The sequence below is a fragment of the Centroberyx affinis genome, unplaced genomic scaffold (genome assembly GCF_046629955.1).
Source record: "Centroberyx affinis isolate AG114_WGS23_722 - 3 ecotype Tasmania unplaced genomic scaffold, CSIRO-AGI_Caff_v1 ptg000153l_1, whole genome shotgun sequence".
Lineage (NCBI taxonomy): Eukaryota > Metazoa > Chordata > Actinopteri > Beryciformes > Berycidae > Centroberyx > Centroberyx affinis.
The window spans coordinates 70,798-92,667 of record NW_027278850.1 but is presented as its reverse complement, the minus strand read 5'-3'; the positions used below and the strand labels follow the sequence as shown (position 1 = coordinate 92,667).

The following is a 21,870-nucleotide window of genomic DNA, read 5'->3' as shown; positions in this document are numbered from 1 at the left end:
ATATTTGTGTTCATTTATTGCTTTGAAGTGCTTGTATTTTTCAGCACTATTTATTGCAAATAAACTACTTGTTTTGTGCATTATACGGTTTCCCACCTTTTATACTTTATGTTCTCTGACCCACTGGGAACCAATGCCTTTTTATGTGAAATTATAAATGATCAATATCCAGTAGCATTTGGCCCAACACCTATGTTTGGCCCATTACCCTCCTTACGAAATGTCAAATGGCAGGGTGGGTGAGAAATCCGCAAGCAGAACAAGAAGTTCACAGGTTGCATCCCTGCAGCAGCCAGTGTGTGTCCATCAACAACCATGTGTCCTGTCGAAGTGTCTTTGAACCTGTAGATTAATTCCAACACTGCTAAGGAGGTTTTGCAGGAGAGTGTGAAGGTTCAGGCAACCAGCACTGAGGATCTTTGATTTTACAACATTTTCTTTGCACACATAATCTAGACTGTTTTTTTGGTTTCACGAACTTGAGCGATGTTTAGATGTTGTGTCAATGGACACACTTTGGATTATCGTTTATGTCTACCAACGGCACTTTTACAGTGTAGTTTTACAGTTTCTACAGTTTCTACAGTGAAGAGAGAGTGAAGAACACTTATCTGCACGCTTAAAATTATTATTGAATTCTGAATTACTGCTACTTTCTAGGTATTCTGCAATTTAATCACAGTATATTCATATCAGTGGGAGAAAAATATATCTATTTGCATAGGATGATAAAGGTTTGAAGATGATAAATGTGTGCAGACCAAATTTAATACACTTCCTTTCGATTCAATTTACGTAATGCATTAATGCAGACTTAACGGAGCAAATCTAAGTAGCTGCCAGGGTCTATTCATTTGAGGGACCTCATGTGTTTCCTAATGCCGATTTCAAATGAGAAACAAAAAGCTATCTGAGTATGCAAACTGAGATTCCTATGGAGGTTGCTAATATAAGCAGAAGACTGTGGTTGCCTGATCAGAGCACCATATTGTGGCTGACCCAAGTCCACAGACATAAGACCTAGCAGTGCATTGTGTGCGTGTGTGTGTGTGTGTGTGTGTGTGTGTTGTTACCATCACACATTTCTTTTTTACCTCCGCCAAGGAGGTTATGTTTTCGGTGCCATTTGTTTGTTTGTTTGTTTGTTTGTTTGTTTGTCTGTTTGTTTGTCTGTTAGCAGGATTACGGAAAAACTACTGGCCCGATTTTCATGAAACTTTGTGGAAGGGTGTAGCATGGGCCAAGGAAGAACCCATTACATTTTGGAGCGGATCTGGATAAGACTCACGAACAAGCAATAATAACACAAACCTTGGCGGAGGTCGGCGCTCTCCGAGTGCCCTTCTAGTTTAGAACACTGTGATATTGATCAATTTCACCAACTTGAAATTCAACCAACGTAGTGCAGGCTTAACCGTGATGACATCATTGTTTCTAATAGTGATGGGATTGACAGCAGAGAAAAAAAAATCAGTGGGAACAGCACTGTGAGATCTCAAGTGAGTCCAATAATAATAATAATGAGAAACTTTATCTGTACAGCATAAAATGTTATAAAGTGCTTGAAACATGAAAAAGGCAAAGTCAAACAAAATGAGGAGAGCTATAATCAAACAAATATTGCTGATCATAGTTGTTGGCAACATCAATATTGCTTCTATATGTAGCCCATTATCGTGCGTTCATCCCCAGGCTCTTGGACAGTGTCTGTCAACAAATTTACTTGCTTGACAGGATCAGATAGACCTACAGTATCTGAAAATAAGTAGTTTTTGCTTTTTGATTTGCATTCTGAGAGAGCCAATTAACTAGAAAGCACTCAGTCTACATCGCTCTCGCAGTCTACATCGCTCTCGCATGCTTGCAACTCGTGCGTCTTATTTCTCTCAGAACACACTCACATCAGGAAGGTTTATCAGTTAGTGCCAGGAGCGCCGTCTTTTTGTCAGAACTGTTTTCATCATAGCTGATGGAGTCACAGCAACTGTGCTTTGTGAGATTTGCATTTCATTCCTCAGCTCAACTGCAGTGAACGTGTGAGAGCCCTCCCACTGCCTTTGAAGTACTACTGCCCACCAAATTGTAAAATTCTAAACATAAATCTAAATGACAAGAGGAGGAGTAACGTTTTTAAAGCACTCTTACTGCAGAGGCTACTGTGCTTTGATCATAAACCCCAGCAAATTGTTTAGAGCTAGTACATACTATGAGTATGTTTCTGTGGCAGGGCTTCCAATTGGAAACTGATTGTATCCACATACAAAGACATGAACTGCTGTAAGGAGCACAAAACCTGAGCAATGGAAACAAGTCATGTGGTATTATGAGCAGGGACGTGCAGAGAGTTGTTCAGGGGCAGGTGCTCAAAATGGGCATCTACAGTGTCAAACAGTCTGTGGAATAATCTCTGTGTTTTAGGAGTGCAGCAATGCAGTGTTGTTATATCTCTTTACTTTACTCATCTGTTATATTTGCTTCCATCACCTCCCTTTCCATTTTTTGTCTTTCTCTCTCACTGTCCTTTTCTTTCTCTCCTCTCCCCCTCATCACTGCATTTCTGTCTGCCTTTGATTATCTTTGATTATAAAGGAGTTGGATGTGCCATCTAAACATTGTGAAAGTATCAAAACGCACGATCGCCAACTAAATCCACACAATCCATATTAGGAAACCAAGCCTCTAAATGAGCCGCTTGCACTTCCGTAACTTTGTGGCGTCACAAAGATTTGCATAATTTTTGTAAGAAATAATAGCCTAATAAAGTGTTGACGCAGTTGTCATTGTTTATTACCGGGGAGTTTGCTGTCTGTAGCTGCCATGGCTGTGGTGTCATGGCAATGCCAATCAGAACAGAGGGGTCATTAATATTAATGAATGAATGAATGAATGAATGAATGAATGAATGAATGAATGAAAATCAAAAAACAAAACTTATCTTAGTGATGAATTATATTATTATATTATTATTATATTTCTATCATAATAGTACAAGCTGAAGACTCTAAACAAATTGTGACAATCTTCATTGGATAGTTTTTATGATAAAGTCACTAAATCTATTTTTGTGAGAAGGACAGAGAGAAGGGGCAGTGCACTATGCAGACGATCCCATTTGTGTTTTGCATTTGCTCAAATAATTTTACTTGTATCGCTAATTAACTATTCGGGAAATGCCTAAAATAAATGTATTTATATTGGAAGGGACGTTTGTTCAATTAAGGGGAAAGGGGCAGGTGCCCAATCACCCAGACCCCCCCACCCCCCCTCTGCAGGTGCCTGATTATGAGTCACCTCTTTGTCCATGCAGATGGGTTTTCGTACATTTGGAGACAGCCTTGGAGAAAGAACCTGTTCAACCCACAATGTCTGTTCACTAACAAAAACCACAGCACTATAGAGATATATTTAGACTGTTTATTGAGAGAACGAGGGGCCGAGAATGGATGGATGTAAGAAGATTCGAGAGTGGAAGAATGAAGCATGTAGGTTGGACACACTTGAATAGGTTGTTACAGCAAATTGAATGTATGCTTGAAGCGTGTTCTTTGTTCCCGAACCTTATAATAACTTAATTTGGTAACTGTAAGCATGCTGGTTGATCTGTAATGGTTTAGGCAGTTATCTTATGGGAGTCATTAAGTCCGATGATTGCTCTGCACGGTCGTATAACAGCCAAGGAATATGAGACCATTTCACAGAATCAGATAGACCCGGCGCTGCAAACACTGTTCCCTCATGATGTTTCAGTATAGATAATGCCCCCATACACACTGCTAGACAAATTGAAGAGACGTTTCATGAACAGCAGAATGAAGTCAAACACCTTCCACAGTCTCTCCAATCAGCAGATCTCAAAATAATTTTACGTTTATGTGAAGTTATGGGGCAAAGATTTCTACCTCCTTCATCCTTTAAATAACTAGAGGTTTTTCTTCTTGACAATCGCTCCAATATCCCACTACACACTTGTGTTGTCACCAGTACTAAGTTTAATATCTAAAAAGTTCAATGCTACTACAATACCACAGCAAACAAGAAAACCCATCAAGCAGTCTGTCTCCACACTTGACTTGGACAGCTTTGTAGAAACCTTTGCACAGAGGTTTGATGACGGTTGGTCCGTCTGGTCGGCTCTGTAAGTGAAATAGTTCCATATTTGGCTCCTGGCACCAGTCTAGTCAACCAGTTTACATGGAGAGGAACCCAGTTCAAGACATGGTGGACTGATTCTGATTGATTGCTGATGAATGTTTGCAACAGTTTGACTGCTGCAGTTCAGTGTGAAGAGCAAGGCTGAGGCTATAGGCACATTTGAGATGATTGCTGGCTCGCCTGGAAAATTGTCGAGAGTAGCTGAGCGCAGTCAGATGAGGAGTCAACAAGCTGAACACTCACACCAAACACTGCCACATATTCATTCACATACATTGTTTCTGACGAGGTGGATGCAGTTGAAATACCACTTCATAAGGCACACTGGAGTTGAACAATTTAGATCGGGTAATGCACAAGAGTGTGATTCACTGAATAGGCTATCAATATGACCAACAAACGTAAGTTGTGCAGGTTTGCTGTTGCAACTTGCTGATAATATAAAAAGCTATGATTGCTTTTACAATTGATTAGTGAGAATATTCTTCTTTTGCATGTATTATGAGGTAGAAATAGGAAATTATCCAATACAGTTGAGTAGAAAATACATGTTCTTTTTGAATTAATACACATTTAGGTGGACATGATTGCATTCAGTGTGATTGAAAAACAGAATTACTCAGCAGACACTATTGTATGGGATATTAAAACAAGGTTGAATGTAAAAAATTGCATCTTGCAATTTTAGGTCAAACAGCAGCTAGACCATTAGATCAACGATGTTTAGCAGTTCATTTTGGTTTGGCTTTTATTTGAGGGCAGCCTATATGAGCATTCCTAGAAATACTGGCTTATAGCATCTCACAGCAAATTGATTTGAATCAAGTATGTTAATTTTTGTCAGTAAATAAGCTTGTGAATACCCAGACCATAATACTCCCCAGTGGATTTAAGCCATTTCATTTTGATGTTGGCATGGAATTGCAGAGAGGTGGCATTTATGGAAAATGCATAATATTTCTGGAGTGTAAAATGGTATACGTCCAAAAACATACTAATAAAACCATTTGGTTGCTGCTTGGCGGCTCATGAAGTAACGTCTTGGAATAGATATAAAAACTGAAGTCTCTTCATTTCTTTGATGAGCCAATGAGCGCTCAGTTTCCCATCATTCTTGTTGTGCAGATGGTGGAGAGCAGCTGCAGCGCCTCGCTCCAAAGACTGCGTCTGCCTCAGTGCTGTGAGATTTTTAAGCAAGTCAGGCAACATTTCTAGCCGTCATGCAAGGGACCACACACGGCACTGGTCAAAACTGTCATGTCAAACAAGCCTTATGTCTATTCCAGTCCTTCTTTTAACTATTCCAATCTGCATGTAAATGCCCTCCAAAGTGATTTTTAAATGGAATTTCAGCTTGCAGAGCACATTTGGTTAAAGTATTGAATGCTTATAAAATTCAGCATTGAATTCAATCTTTTGTAATGGTATTGAAGTAGTACTGAAATTTCAGTTATTGTGACAACACTATACACACAGTTCATTGCTGTATCACAGCAATCCATGGAGGACTGAAGCTGTTCTGGAGGCAATCGGTGGCCCTACTCCTTATTAGGCATTTGATATACATATATTGTTAGGTGTTTCCGTTATTTTTCCTCTGTGTGCTCCACTAGACCAACCAGCCATGAAAACCTCATGCAAAAAACCCATTGCAAGTAAAACACAATATTGGTTTGTAGTAAATCACTACATTTCATGTGCGGTTGAGGTTGTTGTTTGTACACTACGCCACAAGCATGAAGTTCATTCTGAACTTGTCAAATGTATGACAGATGATGCAGAAAAAGACAAGTAAATATTATTGATTTAAAGAAAATGACTGTATTTCAGATGGCTGTTGAGGGTGATGTTTCTGCATTGCACCATAAGCACAGAATTTGTTCTGAATGTTTCAGATGTGTGAGATGTGATGATTGATGAAACCACGGTGGCTTAGTGATTGAAAGTACTAGCTCTATTTATGTCAGCGATTGTATTCTGCTGAACATGACATACTTCCCTGCTGCTGTGGGGCGGCTGTAGCTCAGTAGGTAGAGCGGGTTGCCAACTAAGCAGAAGGTTGGTGGATCAATCCCCCGCTCCTCCAGTCCACATGTCGAAGTGTCCTTGGGCAAGATACTGAACCCCAAATTGCTCCCGATGGTTGCACCCTGTGTGGTAGCTTGCTGCCATCGGTGTATGTGTGTGTGAATGGGTGAATGGGTGAATGTAGGCATGTGTTGTAGGGCACTTTAGATGCAGTCCATTTACCATTGGGAGGATGTAGGCATCTTGTAAAGCTCTATAAAAATGCAGTCCCTGTTCACATAATCACTCCTATCAAGATTTAAAAACCATGTTGAATAGATATATGCAGGTGAGTGTTTGCCAAACAGTGTGTCTGTGTATCCTCAATGTAAGGGATGATCAATACGCAGCACTTTGTGATTTATGGAAGAACAGAGAGAAATTGCTCTGGCAGAAACAGACCGCTACAGTACCTTGAATTATAGTTAAAAGCTGTTATTCACAAATCCAATGAAAAGATATATTGGCTGTGGTGAACAAATGGTGGGTTGAACTTTTCTGATTCCTGATGTGTCATTTTCTTCTCCAGGAGACAACAATGGATGGCCCCATCTTTTCGACAAGTATTTTGGAATGCCTAACTATAACACTGGAACCAAGTCCAATGCATGCTGTAAGTATTGTCATTCTTGTTTGAAACTGCAAATTTATATTAGTGGTAATCCGCAAGATTCTTGTGTTGTTGTTTTTGTTTCATTTTTTTTTTTTTTACTTCTTTGGTGCTTAAGCGCTCATTGCTGTTGTGTTCCTGCACTGCACTTCCCAGAGATCACCTGTCAATCAAACAGTGTGGGCAGAGCTTGGATTTTCTGTTGATGAAGTTTGAATGTCTGTAGGTGGCGCTCTTTTCTTTGTCTGGTCAGCCATGGTGGCTATCACTGCTCATGCTAACTACCCAGTTCTTCTTCTGTTTATTCCAAACAAACCGCTGCTCCCAGAAACATCAAATGCATCACTTTCTGTGCGCCAGAGAATCTAACAGTCACTGAGTGTTTAGAACAATAAATGTAAAAGCCCTCATGGTCTCGATATAGGTTGAATTGCCATTGCGTTATATCAAATGGGCAATCGAGAGTAGAAAAATTGACATTTATTTATATGAAAATGTCACCGATTGTTACTTAAAAGCTTCAAAACGAATCAGCATGGTTCTGGTGTACATGGAACTGAGCCTCATGGTTTTTAAGATAGATATATAATATTTTTTTCTGCCATATACCATTGTGGCAAGAGGACAGGGTTCAAGCATCGGACAGGAGTAAATCGGACAGGTCGAGAGTAGCGAAACTCCGGTTAAGGTCTTATTTGGGTTGAGCTGTTTACAGGCACCTTTGCGGCCCTGCGGTTATCTCTGTTTCCATGAATAAATCAGATATTCCTGTCTGCCTGTAGTGCCTCATCCACACATAGAAAGGTTGTCTGTCAGCAAAAAAAAAAAAAAAGAATGAAAAAGACGCCAGCTACTCCCTTCCTATTTGACTGAAATGTATGTTATTTCTAATACAAAAAAATAAATTAGAAAGAAAAGGAAAGGGAAAGAAATGATCATCCCAATAGTAATAAGTGAGTACTGCTCACTGCCATGTTTTCTGTTTGAAAAATTTACCCATAATGCCCTGTGAGTCAGAGTTTGTGCAGTTGGCAAGTGAAAAGAGTGAGATGTTTACATGCCACAGTAGCCCATTTAATATGGGGGTAAGCCAGGCATCTTAACCGGGTTTCTCATAATTGGCATATGAGTTAAACTGGACTAGGCAATGTGTGAAGTTGCCTAGTCCACTTTATACAGGATTTGGCTGCTGATTTGAGGCGCTCTTACTCATCAGTCTGGCAGGCCGGTGTCCCAGGAGAGTCTGGGTAAAATGAGCACAAACTCCACCCAGCCAGTACATCACATCCCGACTGGGAGCCTTTAAACAAGTGCGCCCTTTAAACTCAAGCATATCCACCCTCTTCCACTGGTCCTGACTTTCATCCATAATTGTGATATGGATGAAAATGGTACTTTGGTATTCTGTGCGGGCATCATCAGTACATTTCTAGTGGAGAGTGCATTTCCAGCAACAACTCTACCTGATGTTCTTGACATTTCTTGACATTTGTGATTCCTCAAGTGAAAAGTAATTGCCTGCAACATAAGGCTATTTATCAGAAGCATCAAGAAGATTGCAAAGAATTCTACTGGGATCATCACTTCTTTCCCATGTACTAATCTAATATTGCTCAGTCAAAGAGTGAGGGGGTAGCTCACAGGTAATTGGGATATTCTGTTAAGTGTTTTATTCTTGGCAACAGGGAGACTCAATCACAGGGAATTAAATGTGCACATAAACAGTTTAACACAAATACGATCTTAACCATAGTCTCAATTAGGTTTTCCATCAAGGTCAGATTCAATCTGTGTAAAGATGAAGAATGCGTGGCCTAATTGTTGACTTAATTGCAGTTTCAATTTACTTTGTGTTGACTTAAAGAGAGAAATCCTAAACATGTCTCTCTGAGGGAATAAACATTGTAGGTTTATTTTTTTTCTTTTAGCTATGCCATAAAGTTTTCTACTCGCGGTGAAGTTTAAAGTTTTCACCTGAGTAAGTCTCATGTTTCTTGACTTCCTCACTGACAACATTTCAGTAGTTTCACAGCTAACAACCGCAATGTGTTCCTTCAGAGGTTATGCCACCCTCTGAATGTGTACAGTAAAAAACACACACACACTGAACTTTGTGTTTCCAAAATAAAACCCTTTAAAAACTGAGAGTGTGAGATTCCCTAGTGCCACACATTAAAGTCTGATAGCCAGAGGACAGAAGATGTGTGTCCAGCCAGCTGATTTCTTCATTACAACTGGAGACGGTTTTGATTAGGAGAACAATGTTTTTATAGAACTGGTAAATTGATACTGTTCTGTTTGTGGACAAGTTAGCTTTCCAAATCCTCTCTCATGACAGCAACTGCTGTAATCAGGGCAAATTACACTTCTAGAATAATTACCTGCACTTTTTATTTATTGGAGTGACCAGAAAAGCATAGGGGCAATGAGCTTGAAATTGTGTTTTATGTGGGCTCTGAATTGTCGCCTGCCATATTGAAATAATGATTTGCTGTGTGAACAATGCTATTTTGTTTTTTGGATTATGCAGATGCCTCCATCCCCTGTGATTTGACCTAGCACATTTTGCAATAGCAATCACCTCAGTTTCTTCCAGCCCTCTATCAGCATTCAAAACAGCCAAAAACTCATTCCATAGAAGTTCAACCCATCATCCTCCTCTCTTTGCGGCGGTGTGTCATCGCCTACATTTCCATACATGGAGAATTCCTTCATTTACCCGGATTAGGGCTGCAACTAACGATTATTTTCATTGTTGATTAATCTGTCAATTATTTTCTAGATTAATCGATTCGTTTTTTGGTCTATAAAATGTCAGAAAATGGTGAAAAATGTCAATCCGTGTTCCCCAAAGCCCAAGATGTCGTCCTCAAATGTCTTGTTTTGTCCACAACCCAAAGATATTCAGTTTACTGTCATAGAGGAGTAAAGAAACCAGAAAATATTCACATTTAAGAAGCTGGAATCAGAGAATTTTTTTTTTTTTTTTAATATATTTTATTGTTTGCATATAATTTTGGTGATCCAGTATTTTCAGCTTACTGTAAGTCATCCTGGATAAGACTGTTAGATAAATGACATACTGGAATAGTTTGAAATACTGGAATATTTTTTCAATTGTCTGTGTACATCTGACAATACAAAACAATCATTTTCTCAGTAAGCCATAATAACAAGCCATAATCATACAGCAATTTTTGAGTAATGCTTTTCTCTCCTTCCTCCTTACACTGGAAATTGCAATGGGTCAAACGGTTGTTTTAGGCTTTTTTTAAGGCTCACTCGCTATCTCAACCTTTTATCTGTTTCATGTGGAATTGAAAGTAAAGGTCTTCCTTACTGTAGTATTCAAGCAAGCCTCAAAGGACTCTTCTGAAACTCTAATGGAGCAGTCACAGTTTTGTTCTTTATTTAGCTTGAGAAGAGGAAATATCTCCAGTTCCATACGGGCCGGGCAGGAAGGAGCTGCCGTCTCCTTTACATTGGGGTTCAGACTTTATGCCATGTATGAAATTCCTTCACAGCGTTCTTCATATACAAAGGCAGCCGTGCCCTTTTCATTTTTGTGAGATTTAATGTGGTGGCAGGTCTTATTCATGGTTATAAATTGTCCTGCCTCTTCCAATCAACCCTGTTGATGTGGCCTTCCTCAACTATTGTTGAGCAGACAAAGATAATTACACAGTGATAGTGAGTGCTTTGTTCATTCAATATCAAAAGAAGATTCAGGCATTCCCTTAAATGAATGGAATTAATGTATTCATAGCACATTCACAATAATCAGCATTTACTACAAGGGACAAGCTGCATCTATAAATCTATAAATCTATAAATATTAAATAGCCTACACCACTCGTTTTATTCACATGTTAGGCGTGTAGCTGATGCTTCTATCCAGAGAAATGAGCAGCAGGGGTTCAGTATTTTGCTCAAGGACACTTTGATCTGACATGGCTGTTGATTGACACATTGGTTGGTGTGGGAATCAAACCTGTGACCTTCTGGTTTTAGGACAGTCTCTCTAACCAGGAGGCCATTCTGACATTCCAATCTGTTTTCCTTTTTGCTGTTCATCAGCTGTTGCTCAGTTTGAAACTCCATAAAATATGCCAGAGACAGATATTTTCAATCCCAAACCATTATCCCTCATTGCAAATATAGCTGCACGTTGCAAATGTATGTGTACAAATGCAACTTTCCTTACTTTCTGCTGGAGAAACAACTTTCTTCTTCTTTTCAGGTAATAACTTGGATAACTGGCAGCAAGTTCCCTGACTAGAGGCATTTAGACCATGCATTCAGAGAGAAAAATGTTGTCAACATTGGAATTGAAAGCTGTGAAATTGTACCCTACACATAAATGTCTATTACAAGGACATATTTTTTCTATTATCGTTTCTAAGACCTCTTAACTACTGCTGTCAGCACACTGATGTTGGAGCTTGAGTGAGGTTCTGTACAGCTTAGCACGAAGCCTACCAGGGTTACAGATATCTTTACACTGGGGTCATCCGTACAAAACACACTGCAATATTGGTATAAATAAGTGTCTACCAGATAGCATATTTTACTTTCATATTAAACCATTTTCAAATTCAATATAGCAAAAACAGCCCTCAGATCAGCAGATACAATGCAGAACTCAGACACACAGATCAAGTGTTTGGCTTGTTTTTGTCTAGTTCCTGCTGACCTCTGACCCCAGCAGCAAATGACCTTTCAGTTAAAAGGACCGGTCCAGAATCATAACAATAAAACTATTTTATGGGAAGTGGCCTATTGGTAAGGTAAAACTGAGATGTGATTAAGGAAATGAGCCAAAAAGTGAGCGTGAAAACACCCATATTTTCTATCAAGCGTTTATATGGATACTTCAGATAATGAACACCTTCAGGTATGAAAAGTTAATTAATTCCAGAAAAACATTTCTGAATAAAATGTTTGCATCTGTCAAAATCCTCAAAACAAGGGAAACTCAAATGATCACAATAATTGCTAACTTGGAGCAGCTTTATACTGGAGTGTCCAGGTACTCCAGTATACAACTATGACCACAATCCTTTAGATAAATCTACTCTACTTCAAAGATCTACGCATCACCATTGGGTATTTATTACACAGACGCACACACACACACACACACACACACACACACACACACACACACTTTGGATGTGATTTAAGTCACTAATCATTAATCAGATGTATATTCTTCCAGACTCATTACTGGCCACAATCAGCAGAAACAAATGTGTAATCATCTTTTTCTTGAAATGTGTTTGCCCCTCAAAAGGTAGCCTCTCATTAACTGCCCTCTGTGGCTAATTCTGATGTGTCCTCAAATACAAGATGCTTCCACTGGAGCCAGGATGGCCTCTCAACTGCACGGGTTCATCACATTATGCAAATGCATTCTGCTTTTCTCCATTTACATGCTACCTCTTGGTGAGATATGGTATTAAATTTCATTGTTACACGGACGTTACTCAAATTTACATACCAATTAGACCTGACGACTGTTCACAACTTACAAACCTAGAACTATGCCTAATCGCTGTCACAAATTGGATGTCACAAAACTTCTTGTGACTAAACGCCAACAAAACTGAGATGCTAGTTGTTGGCCCAAAAACCCAACTGCCTCTTGTTGCAGACCTCACTTTTAACTTTGGGAACTGCTTAATTACCCAGCAGTCCCACAGTTAAAAACCTTGGCGTTACTTTCGACTCAGCTCTCTCATTCGATGCTCACATTAAGGAAATCACTAAGATAGCATTTTTCCACCTTCGCAATATCTCGAAAATTCGCTCCCTGCTAAATACGACGGATGCTGAAACTTTAACACATACTTTTGTTTCATCAAGACTCGATTATTGTAATGTCTTACTCTCTGGCCTACTGAACTGCAGTATTAAAAAACTACAACTCGTGCAAAATGCTGCCGCCAGAATACTAACCAGAACTAGAAAATTTGACCACATTACTCCAATCCTAACCTCCCTTCACTGGCTCCCAATTCAAGCCAGATCTGACTTTAAGGTGCTTCTGTTAGCTTATAAATCGTTACATGGGCTTGCACCATTATATCTATCCGACCTCATCATCCCTTATATTCCCCCTCGTGCCCTCCGATCGCAGGATGCTGGCTACCTTATTGTCCCTAGAATCAAGAAAAAATCAGCAGGCAGTAGAGCGTTCTCCTACCGAGCTCCCTATCTCTGGAACCAGCTACCTCTTACAGTCAGGGAAGCTATTTCTGTCGAAATCTTCGAATCTAGACTCAAAACCTATTTATTCTCGCAGTCATACGACCTACCTTAGCACCGTTGGCTTGGGCTCGACACAGTCTATTCTCTTACCCTAGCCTAGACAGTATTTATATTGAAATTTGCCGTTGGGAACATAGCATAGGGCTGCCTCCTGGTTACACTGTGTCTAATCACTTTCTATCTGTTGTCTGTATGAGCTTGTCTGTGCCCAAATACGTCTGGGTTTTGTGCCGCTTCTGCACAGCTCTGTGTGTGTGTGTGTGTGTGTGTGTGTGTGTGTGTACGGCTGGTTTTCTCCACCCTTTCTCAGATTCCTATGCAGTCTTCTAGCTGTCAGCTGACGGGTACTGCCCCGGCTCTGATGTCCTCGGTGCTGGCCTTAGTCCCATCCCTGATGCTGCTCCCACCTGGATGTCTCTCTCTCCGTGTGTTTGTTGTCTTTGTGTGCACCTGTCTCTCTCCCCCCTTTCTCAGACTCCGGTGCAGTGCAGTGGTCGTTGGCACCGGCCTTGTCCCATCCCTGATGCTGCTCCCACCTATCGTGTTCCTGACCCTGTGTGTTCTGTGTGCAGCTGTTTTCTCCCCTTCCTCTGTACGTGTGTGTGTGTCTGGGTGTGTTGTGTGTGTGTGTGTGTCTGGTTGTGTTGTGTGTGTGTGTACGCGGCCTCGTGTCCTCCCTCTCTCTCTCCTCTCTCTGACTCCAGTGCAGTGTTCTACCTGACAGTGACGGGTGCTGCCCTGGCTCTTCGTCATCAGTGCTGGCCTTCCTCTTCCCTGCTGCTGTTCCCACCTGGACGCTGAATTACGACTGCTGCCCTCGTCTCACTGAATTTTCTAGCGCTAGCCTCACCCCCCTCTCATCGCCGCATGCCGCTTCTCCTTCTTTTTGTTTCTCTCTGTTTGCTTCTGTCATTATTGTTGCCCATGACTCTGTCAATGTTTTGCCCGGCACCTATTGCACGATAAGCCATCCCGGGGGGGGGGGGAATCCCTATTTGCCTCAGCCTGCCCAAGGTTTCTTCCAAGTTTTCCTACTAGGTTTTTCTTGGGAGTTTTTCCTTGTGTGCATTTAGGGTCTAAGGCCGGGGTGCCGGGTAGGTTAGGCTATGTAGAATAGGTAGATTGTTTGTCTTGCTTATCTGCTCTTGCCTACCTGTGTTTTTTGCTATGTTTGTCCTACATAACTTTGTTCACAGCTGTTTGTGTTTAGTTAGACCTAGCTAGACACATTCTCTGTGAAGTCCTCTGAGACATGCTTGTGACAAAGGGCTATATAAATAAACTTAACTTGACTTGACTTGACTGTGCACAATCTGGGATTTATTCAAAGCTAATCAGGTATATTATGAAGAGCAATCTTGATTGACCAGGATCTTTCATTAATTATTGCACTGCTTCTTTTAACTTTTCTCTTTGCTGCTTTAATCTCTGGGCTTCCAGTCTCTTTCAGCAGGTTGCCATTAAAGCCATTCCTCTCCTGATGGTTCCCGTCTTGACAGTTTGGCCACTTGATTGACTTGGTCCCTGATATGCCCCCCCTCCCCCTCTCCTCCCTCCTCCTCCCACCTCTCCAGTGCTGGGTGTTGTTCCTGAGCTGTGCCAGTGCCGAGACCTTGAGCTTGACTGTGATGGCGCCCATCTTCAAGACGTCCCTGTGGTGGCGGTGAATGTCACCATGATGTGAGTAAAAAAATCCTCCCCTCTCCCCTTTTTTTTTTAAACACAATAAAGCTATAGCGATCCCTGGAAAGCTTCCATCCTGGTTCTGACTGTCACAGTATTTGAGTGTGAGAAGTCAGTGTGGCAAATAAACCCCCCACTGTGAGAGCCTGTCATTGCCCAGAGGTTAACTGACTTACTGACCTGAAGCCAGCATTGAAGATGAATCTCTATTGGGGAGTGGGAGTAACTATTGCAACCCCTTCAGACTCAGGCACTGAGTATGTGCTTGAAAGCTTGTCAGTGGAGGCTGCATCACAGCATCACACATCGGGTTTGTCACATTTGGTTTGTCAGAAGTGTATGATAAAAGACACAAAAGTGCTGTTTTGTATTCCTAACACCTGTACAGGATGAGAACCTAATGTCATTATGATATGGTTCATTAATGTTGGATGACAGTACATTACCGTCTGTCAATCTTTACACATCCTGCCAGGATTATTGCATCACCTGTGATGTGAACATAAATATAAAGCAGGTTGGCCTCTCTCCATCGTCTGTTACACGGTGTATGTTTTCTCTTTGGCACAGTATCATTTAAATAATGGCATGTTTATGCTATATTACATTCTACAGTCTCACTGCCAAATACTTCTCTGTTGGTGAGATCAGACCATTTTTTATGAAGTAAATGCGGGGACATTTGTAGTTCACGTATCATTTATTTTTAAAATAAAAAAACAGAAGGAGATAAGAAAAGAAAAGGACATAAGCCCTCTTCAGACGGCATTAGTTTTACCAGGGGAGGCCGGTAATTAGATTTTACCCACGCACATTGGTAATATCAATTAGTCATTCAGGCGAAAGAATTATTTTCTGGGCGAGCGTGGTAATCCAGGGACAGACCACACAGTGTTACCCACAGTACAGAAAAACAGCCCAAACTCTCTTCGAGTAGCTTCATATCTGTGTGACACCAGACGCAGCAGCTCCTGCACTCTTTCCCACTATATTCTCTATATTTCTAATTTTCTTGGCACCAGACTGTGCTGAAATACACTATCTCATCCCTATATTTCTTATTTTGTATTGTGTTTGTGTGCTTATATTCTATTTGTCTTTTTCCCTGCTAAATTCTATTACTTTTTCTGCTGCATTCACCTAATTTCCCCACGGGGATCAATAACTTTTCGAATCTAAAGGGCGATGCTGCCCCCACCGCTGGTTATACAGCTCTTTTAATCCAGATGCCGGGAGCACAAGTCAGTAATTGCTTGGAACACCAGAACCTATTCCTATAGCCTCCTATCGGGCGGGACACCAGATGCGTCTTGTAGTGTGATCAACTTGCGATACTCGTCTGGCTTGTGAGGCTACTGTATTACTTACAGTACATTACTTACTTATCACTCCCATAAATTACTTAGTGGGGTATCATTGCCATAAATTTGTGGAAAACATCTACCGCACGATGTATTTGTAATTTATGAATCACTTACCATCGATCCAGGCGGTACAAGAATTGACGAAGGACACAGAGTTCACTGAAAAACAGTAGGTTATTTGCCTGGTAACTATTACTCGAGTAACAGTTACCGGTCAGGATAGTTCCGGTCACTTCGCGAGCTTGTGACGGAAGGTCGTCGGTTCAATCCCCCGGACCGGCAGGATAAATCTGGGTGGGGAAAGTGAAAAGCAGCGCTTGCCCCTCCCTCATTACCACCACTGAGGTGCCCTTGAGCAAGGCCCTTAACCCCAACCGCTCCAGTGGTGCTGCTCAGTGGCCGGCAGATCAGACTGCGGTTGTACTGGTCAGCTTCCAGGTGTGAATGTGTGTGTGAATGTGATCAGGGCGTTCCTGAAAAAGAGAGCATTGCTCTCAGTGAAACTCCCCCTGAATAAATAAAGGTGAGAAAAAAAAAAAAACTCCTGCAGGGACACCCACTTTGTAATAATCATAAGTAATGTTGATCCGCACAGAATTTAAATCACTGAATCACTCTGGTAAAAACTATATTACCAAACATACACTAGTAATACTAATGTGGGATAAAATTCATCTGATCCTGATGTAAAATTACCAATCACCAGACCTCCGCTGGTAATACTAATGCTGTCTGAATAGGGGGAAATCCAGGGTCATTAGCAAGGACAGCACCAATTCCAGGGACGGTCTCTGGAAAACAGGGACATCTGGTCACCCGAGTTTAAAACTGCACTAGGCAACTATTTATGTTGGCTAACTGTTTGAACTTCAATAGAAATAATGTAACGTGAGGTCAGTAAACACAGCTCACTTGCTGCTGTTTTGGAGACAGTTTGTGTTTCAGTCAGAAGTTGTGATTCGTCACTTCCTGTGGGCCGTACCCGACACCGTAATTTAATTTGGGCAAATAGGGTGAATCTCTGCAGCGTCTCAATTAGGAGGAATGGGAAGCTGTTCTCTATTGCTGCCTCACTTTGTGATTTAGTCCGATAAGACAGGTGCATTTTTACATAAAAAAATCTTACCTAGTGCAGCTTTAAAATTATCATAAAGGATCTCGAGGGAAATTTTATGAGGAGCTGTCAATGCTTTCTTTTGTCGAGATTTGTATATGCTTTTTTCCACAGAGTCTGCTGTTTTGGACTACTGCCTGTGAGTGCTTACCTCACAAATTTTGATTTTGCTCTTACCGTTTATAGGAATCTGATTTTGCTTTTATACATTGTTACATGTTTTTGAGATTCTTAATCTCAGTGGGACTACCTGGTTAGATGAAGGTTAAAGTGGTAATCTGTAAGATTCTTTGTTGCTAAGCGCTCATTGCTGTCGTGTTTCTGAACTGCTCTTCCCAGAGATCACCTGTCAATCAAACAGTGTGTCCAGTACTGTGAGGTCTTTTTCCTTGGATGTTCTGTTGATGAAGTCTGAGTTTCTGTAGGTGGTGTACTTTTCTTTCTGTTCATGGAAACGTAAAAGGCTTTTTGGATTGGATTTTCCCCCGGAAAAGACCTCCCATGACATAATTTCAGAAGAACCCAAAGACAGACACGCAGACAGGAGCTTAGTTTTCAAGCAGTGTATTAGACAGATTGTTCAGGGCAAGAGTCAGGTTAGGTCGGGCACTGGAGCTGTGGCTGGCGTGTTGCCAGGTAGAGTGGCAGCTCCCGGCTTGGACTGTAGGAGCTGTGACTTGGCGTGAACTGGGATGAGTGGCAGCTAAGGCTGAGTGCGCAGTGGTGTCCCCAGGCTTGGGTTAGGCTGTAGGTGCTGTGGCTGGCGGGGACCAGGCAGAGTGGCAGCAGAGGCAGTCTGTGACAAGGAGACAAGGAATCAGAATCGGACAGCAGGAACACAACACAATCCAAACTATGACTAGATCTTAACTTGGCTTAAGACGTATAAACGTTCACAAGACGGGTCACTAACCAACAGTCTAGCGGCTGGCACACAGCGCACTAGAAACTACGATGTGACGAAGACTGCAGGCACAGCAGGGAATAAGTAGTCAGCGTGATTGATGGACACACCTTCCCACGTGCGGAATGCAGGTCCAACCTATATGCCCACCACACTCCGACAGAGAGAGAGAGAGCGAGAGGGAGAGAGAGGGAGAGAGAGAAAGGGAGAGAAGGAGAGCTGCCAGGCAGCTGCCATGACATCCCAGACACCGGGTGTTCAGAACAGCAAATGTAAAAGCTTTCATGAACCTGTGACAGGTTGAATATTGTGTTACATCAATCAGCAATAGAGTAGCAAAACAGATATTAATTAATATGAAAATGTCACACAGATTATTACTTTAAATAGTAAAAATAAACAAGGTTTACTCATTTGATGACATCCAATTCCAGTTGGTGGAATGTGGTAAATTAAGCCTTTGGTCCCATAGGCTTAATTTACCACTAGAAGAATTCAGTTGTGTCAGTTACATGTAGTCGCTTCTTCCTGCACATGGCCTCAGCATTCATCCAAGTCCAACAGCTTTCTTCCCGTTGTTCGCTGCCAATTTGCATGCAGGCTTTATCTGAATGGGACCTTATCTGCCTGACCTTAGTTAAATAGTGTCTGCATTGAGGTGGAAGCGTGGTGGGAGGTTTACTCTTCATTGTTGTAACAGTGTGTTCTGTCACCAAGTCCACAGAAATGTAATTGCAGATCAGAAAGTATAGATTGTTGGCATTTTGAATGTACACAAAAGGAAACGAGAATCCTAGAGAGCAATACGGTGAATGAGAATTAGGTGGTTGTTCATATCGCCGGTTTTTGAAGGTACTGATCTATGGTTTGTAGTTACAGTAAATAGCGTGACCATATTGCTGCTGAAGTAAATACACAGACTTGCAGTGTTGGTGTTTTTTCATATTAACTAAAAGTTGACATGGTCATTTTTATGTTGAGTGTGTTTCATGATCCTCAGGCCCTTGAAATCTGTGAAAAAGCCCCATCTGTAATTTTAAATTTCTATGGGCATCAGTGAGAAATGAAGCATTCTGTCCTTTATTCCTGACAAAGTAGCATTTTGCAGACGTGTGTTTCGTTCGACAACAGTGATATACTTGAACATCTGGTCCCACCTCAGCTGTTAATGCTGAATGATGGCAAGTGCAGAGCAAGGTGTCATCCTATATTCTGATTTTTAAATTTTTCATATTCCCTCAGGTCCTTACAAAGGAACCGGCTTCAGAAACTGAATGCAGACATATTCTATAAGTACCAGAGCCTGCAGAAACTGTGAGTTTTCCATGAATTATGAATTGCATATTATTACAATTCATTATATAAGGATGGCGGCTCCACCGTAAAGCCTTTATATAATCTTTGGCTTTTACTCATTTCTATCTGTGTTGCCTTGTTGCATGTTATTCGATTTGTTGTATCCCTATAGCAGGGACTATTTATTTTATCTTATTTGATTTTTTATATTTTTATTACTGTTTTATCTCATTGTATTGATCTATATAATGTAAGATCAATATAAGCACTTTGTAGCATTGTTTTGAAAAGTGCTAAATAAAGTTTATTATTATAAAGATTATTATTACTATCGCCTGCACTATTCTGTCAGTAAAGCCTGTTGCTGTCATGGCACAGAATATAATGACGCGCCTTTGCATGATAAATACAACAAAAGCGATTCACAACTACAAAGCTGAAGTGTGGAAGGCTAAGAGGACTGCTGGGAACACTGACTGAACTGATTGTTCTTTACTGCATTCAGATCCATTCATTACAGACTTATGTTGTTTATCAACCTCACACACTGCCACTGACTGTGGAGCAAAGAGTCGGTCTAATCCACTGCCAGGAAACGTTTGCCTATCTCAGGCTGTCAGCCTTCAGCTGCTGCTCCAGAGGTCCGATCGGATTGAAAGCTTTCATGAGATTGCAGAAACAAATTAGAATGTATAATACAGGATGTGTAAAATATACAAAGAAACAAAATACAGGTGTTAGTGGGGTCATAGAGAGCTTACAGTATGTGATGTCAAAGAAGATGCCAGGTATTAAATAATTGTTTGACATCAGTCTAATTTCTGTCAGCTCTTTTCATACATCCAATTTAAACATTTGAAGCAGCCAATCCTTAATCCACATGTAGACAAAGGACTATTTCCACTGCAGAAACCAAAATATTTGGATTGTGTACAGATTTTTTTCCCATCAAATCAAGGGAATCAGTGTTACTTACATTTGTTTTTTTCTCACATTGATCATTAATCATTCATAAACCGTTTTGTGTTTGTTTATATAGATATCTCCAGCACAACCGAATTCGAGCTGTGAGTCCCAACGCATTCAGAGGGCTGTATAATTTAACAAGGCTGTAAGTTTGCTCATTTTACAGTGCCCTTGACTTTCTAAGCCATATTTGTAAGCTTGGCATAATGGTTATTCAGCAATACTTAGCTCAATCAAAGGAATAACCGTGGTGTTTGAGGTTTTCCGTGTCAATTACAATTTGTTCCTGGATAAAGAGAAGGCTAGTCTGTTTCTGTGAAGTGCTTGACTGTAGTGTGCATATTCTAAACATTATGTTCTTATTAATAAAGTGCTTTCACATATTTTGATGCCACACTCCAATGCTAGAAACAAAATCACAACGTACATACATAAATACAGATAAAAACAAGAGAACATAAACCACATTGCATTCTCAGTCAATATAGCAATAATATCAATATCAGTTCTGTACTGTGATTATGGCTACAATGATGATGCATTATGAGATACAGCCAAATACTGTTGGCGTCACCAAAGTGCTAAGAATCATGGTATAGCACACTCACTGTTTTATTAATTATAAACTGCTCAATAAAAAACAGGGTTGATTTGTACAAAATTACTTTTAGCATACTGATGAAGTTTAGGTAGTGAACTGTCTCGCTTCCAGTTGCCTGTTGAAGACCATGGTGCCGTCACTAACTTGCTAACTTGCTTGCTAACTAAAGGTCAGCCGTACCCTATGGGAATCATTATCATGAAATGCAGTCAGAAAGCTTGGTTGAAACTACCAATTCTCAACAGGAGTAAATTTGTTCATTGAAAGCAGATGACACGGCGCTGTAAAAAGTATATATCATATCATTTGACAGATAATTTGACATGTTCAGAGAGCAGCCTCTTTAGGTCTTTAAAACCAGTCTTTTCTCTCTTAGATATCTGAGCTACAACAAGATATCTATCCTGATGCCAGGGGTTTTCCAGGACCTACACAAGCTGGAGTGGTTGTATGTTTCTTTTCTACTGAAAGAACTACAGTAAATTGTATAGCAAATATAAAATGCTGCATGCATATGAATGAGGATATTTTATATTCAGTACATATTATTTTGCCATAGACAGATCATCTGCAAAGAGAAGTCCGGTTTCACAATAAATAATCCCTACTGAAGCTGTTTCCCTCTTGTTTTTGTAGCGTAGAGGTAATATATCACTGCTTTGCTGCTATTTCCTTTGAATCAGTATGCTGCAAATGTTGCAGATGATGATGAAACTGTATCCTGTTTTTTTTTTTCTTGGTAGGATCCTTGAAAATAACAATATTCATCAAATATCCACCATGACCTTTTCGGGATTGAACTCCCTGGTTTTACTGTGAGTTTTTACTTCTACTCCACACTCC

The 21,870-nt window shown here is 40.6% G+C and overlaps 1 protein-coding gene across 1 annotated transcript in view; it reads left to right on the top strand.

Moving 5' to 3' along the window:
- rxfp1 (relaxin family peptide receptor 1) overlaps positions 1-21,870 on the top strand; it is a 67,857-nt gene that overhangs the window by 31,807 nt on the left and 14,180 nt on the right. Inside the window, exons 3-8 of the mRNA XM_071532562.1 lie at positions 6,749-6,832; positions 14,674-14,779; positions 19,407-19,478; positions 20,500-20,571; positions 21,404-21,475; positions 21,771-21,842. Coding sequence (XP_071388663.1) covers positions 6,749-6,832; positions 14,674-14,779; positions 19,407-19,478; positions 20,500-20,571; positions 21,404-21,475; positions 21,771-21,842 — 478 coding nt within the window. The remainder of the gene's footprint in view (positions 1-6,748; positions 6,833-14,673; positions 14,780-19,406; positions 19,479-20,499; positions 20,572-21,403; positions 21,476-21,770; positions 21,843-21,870) is intronic.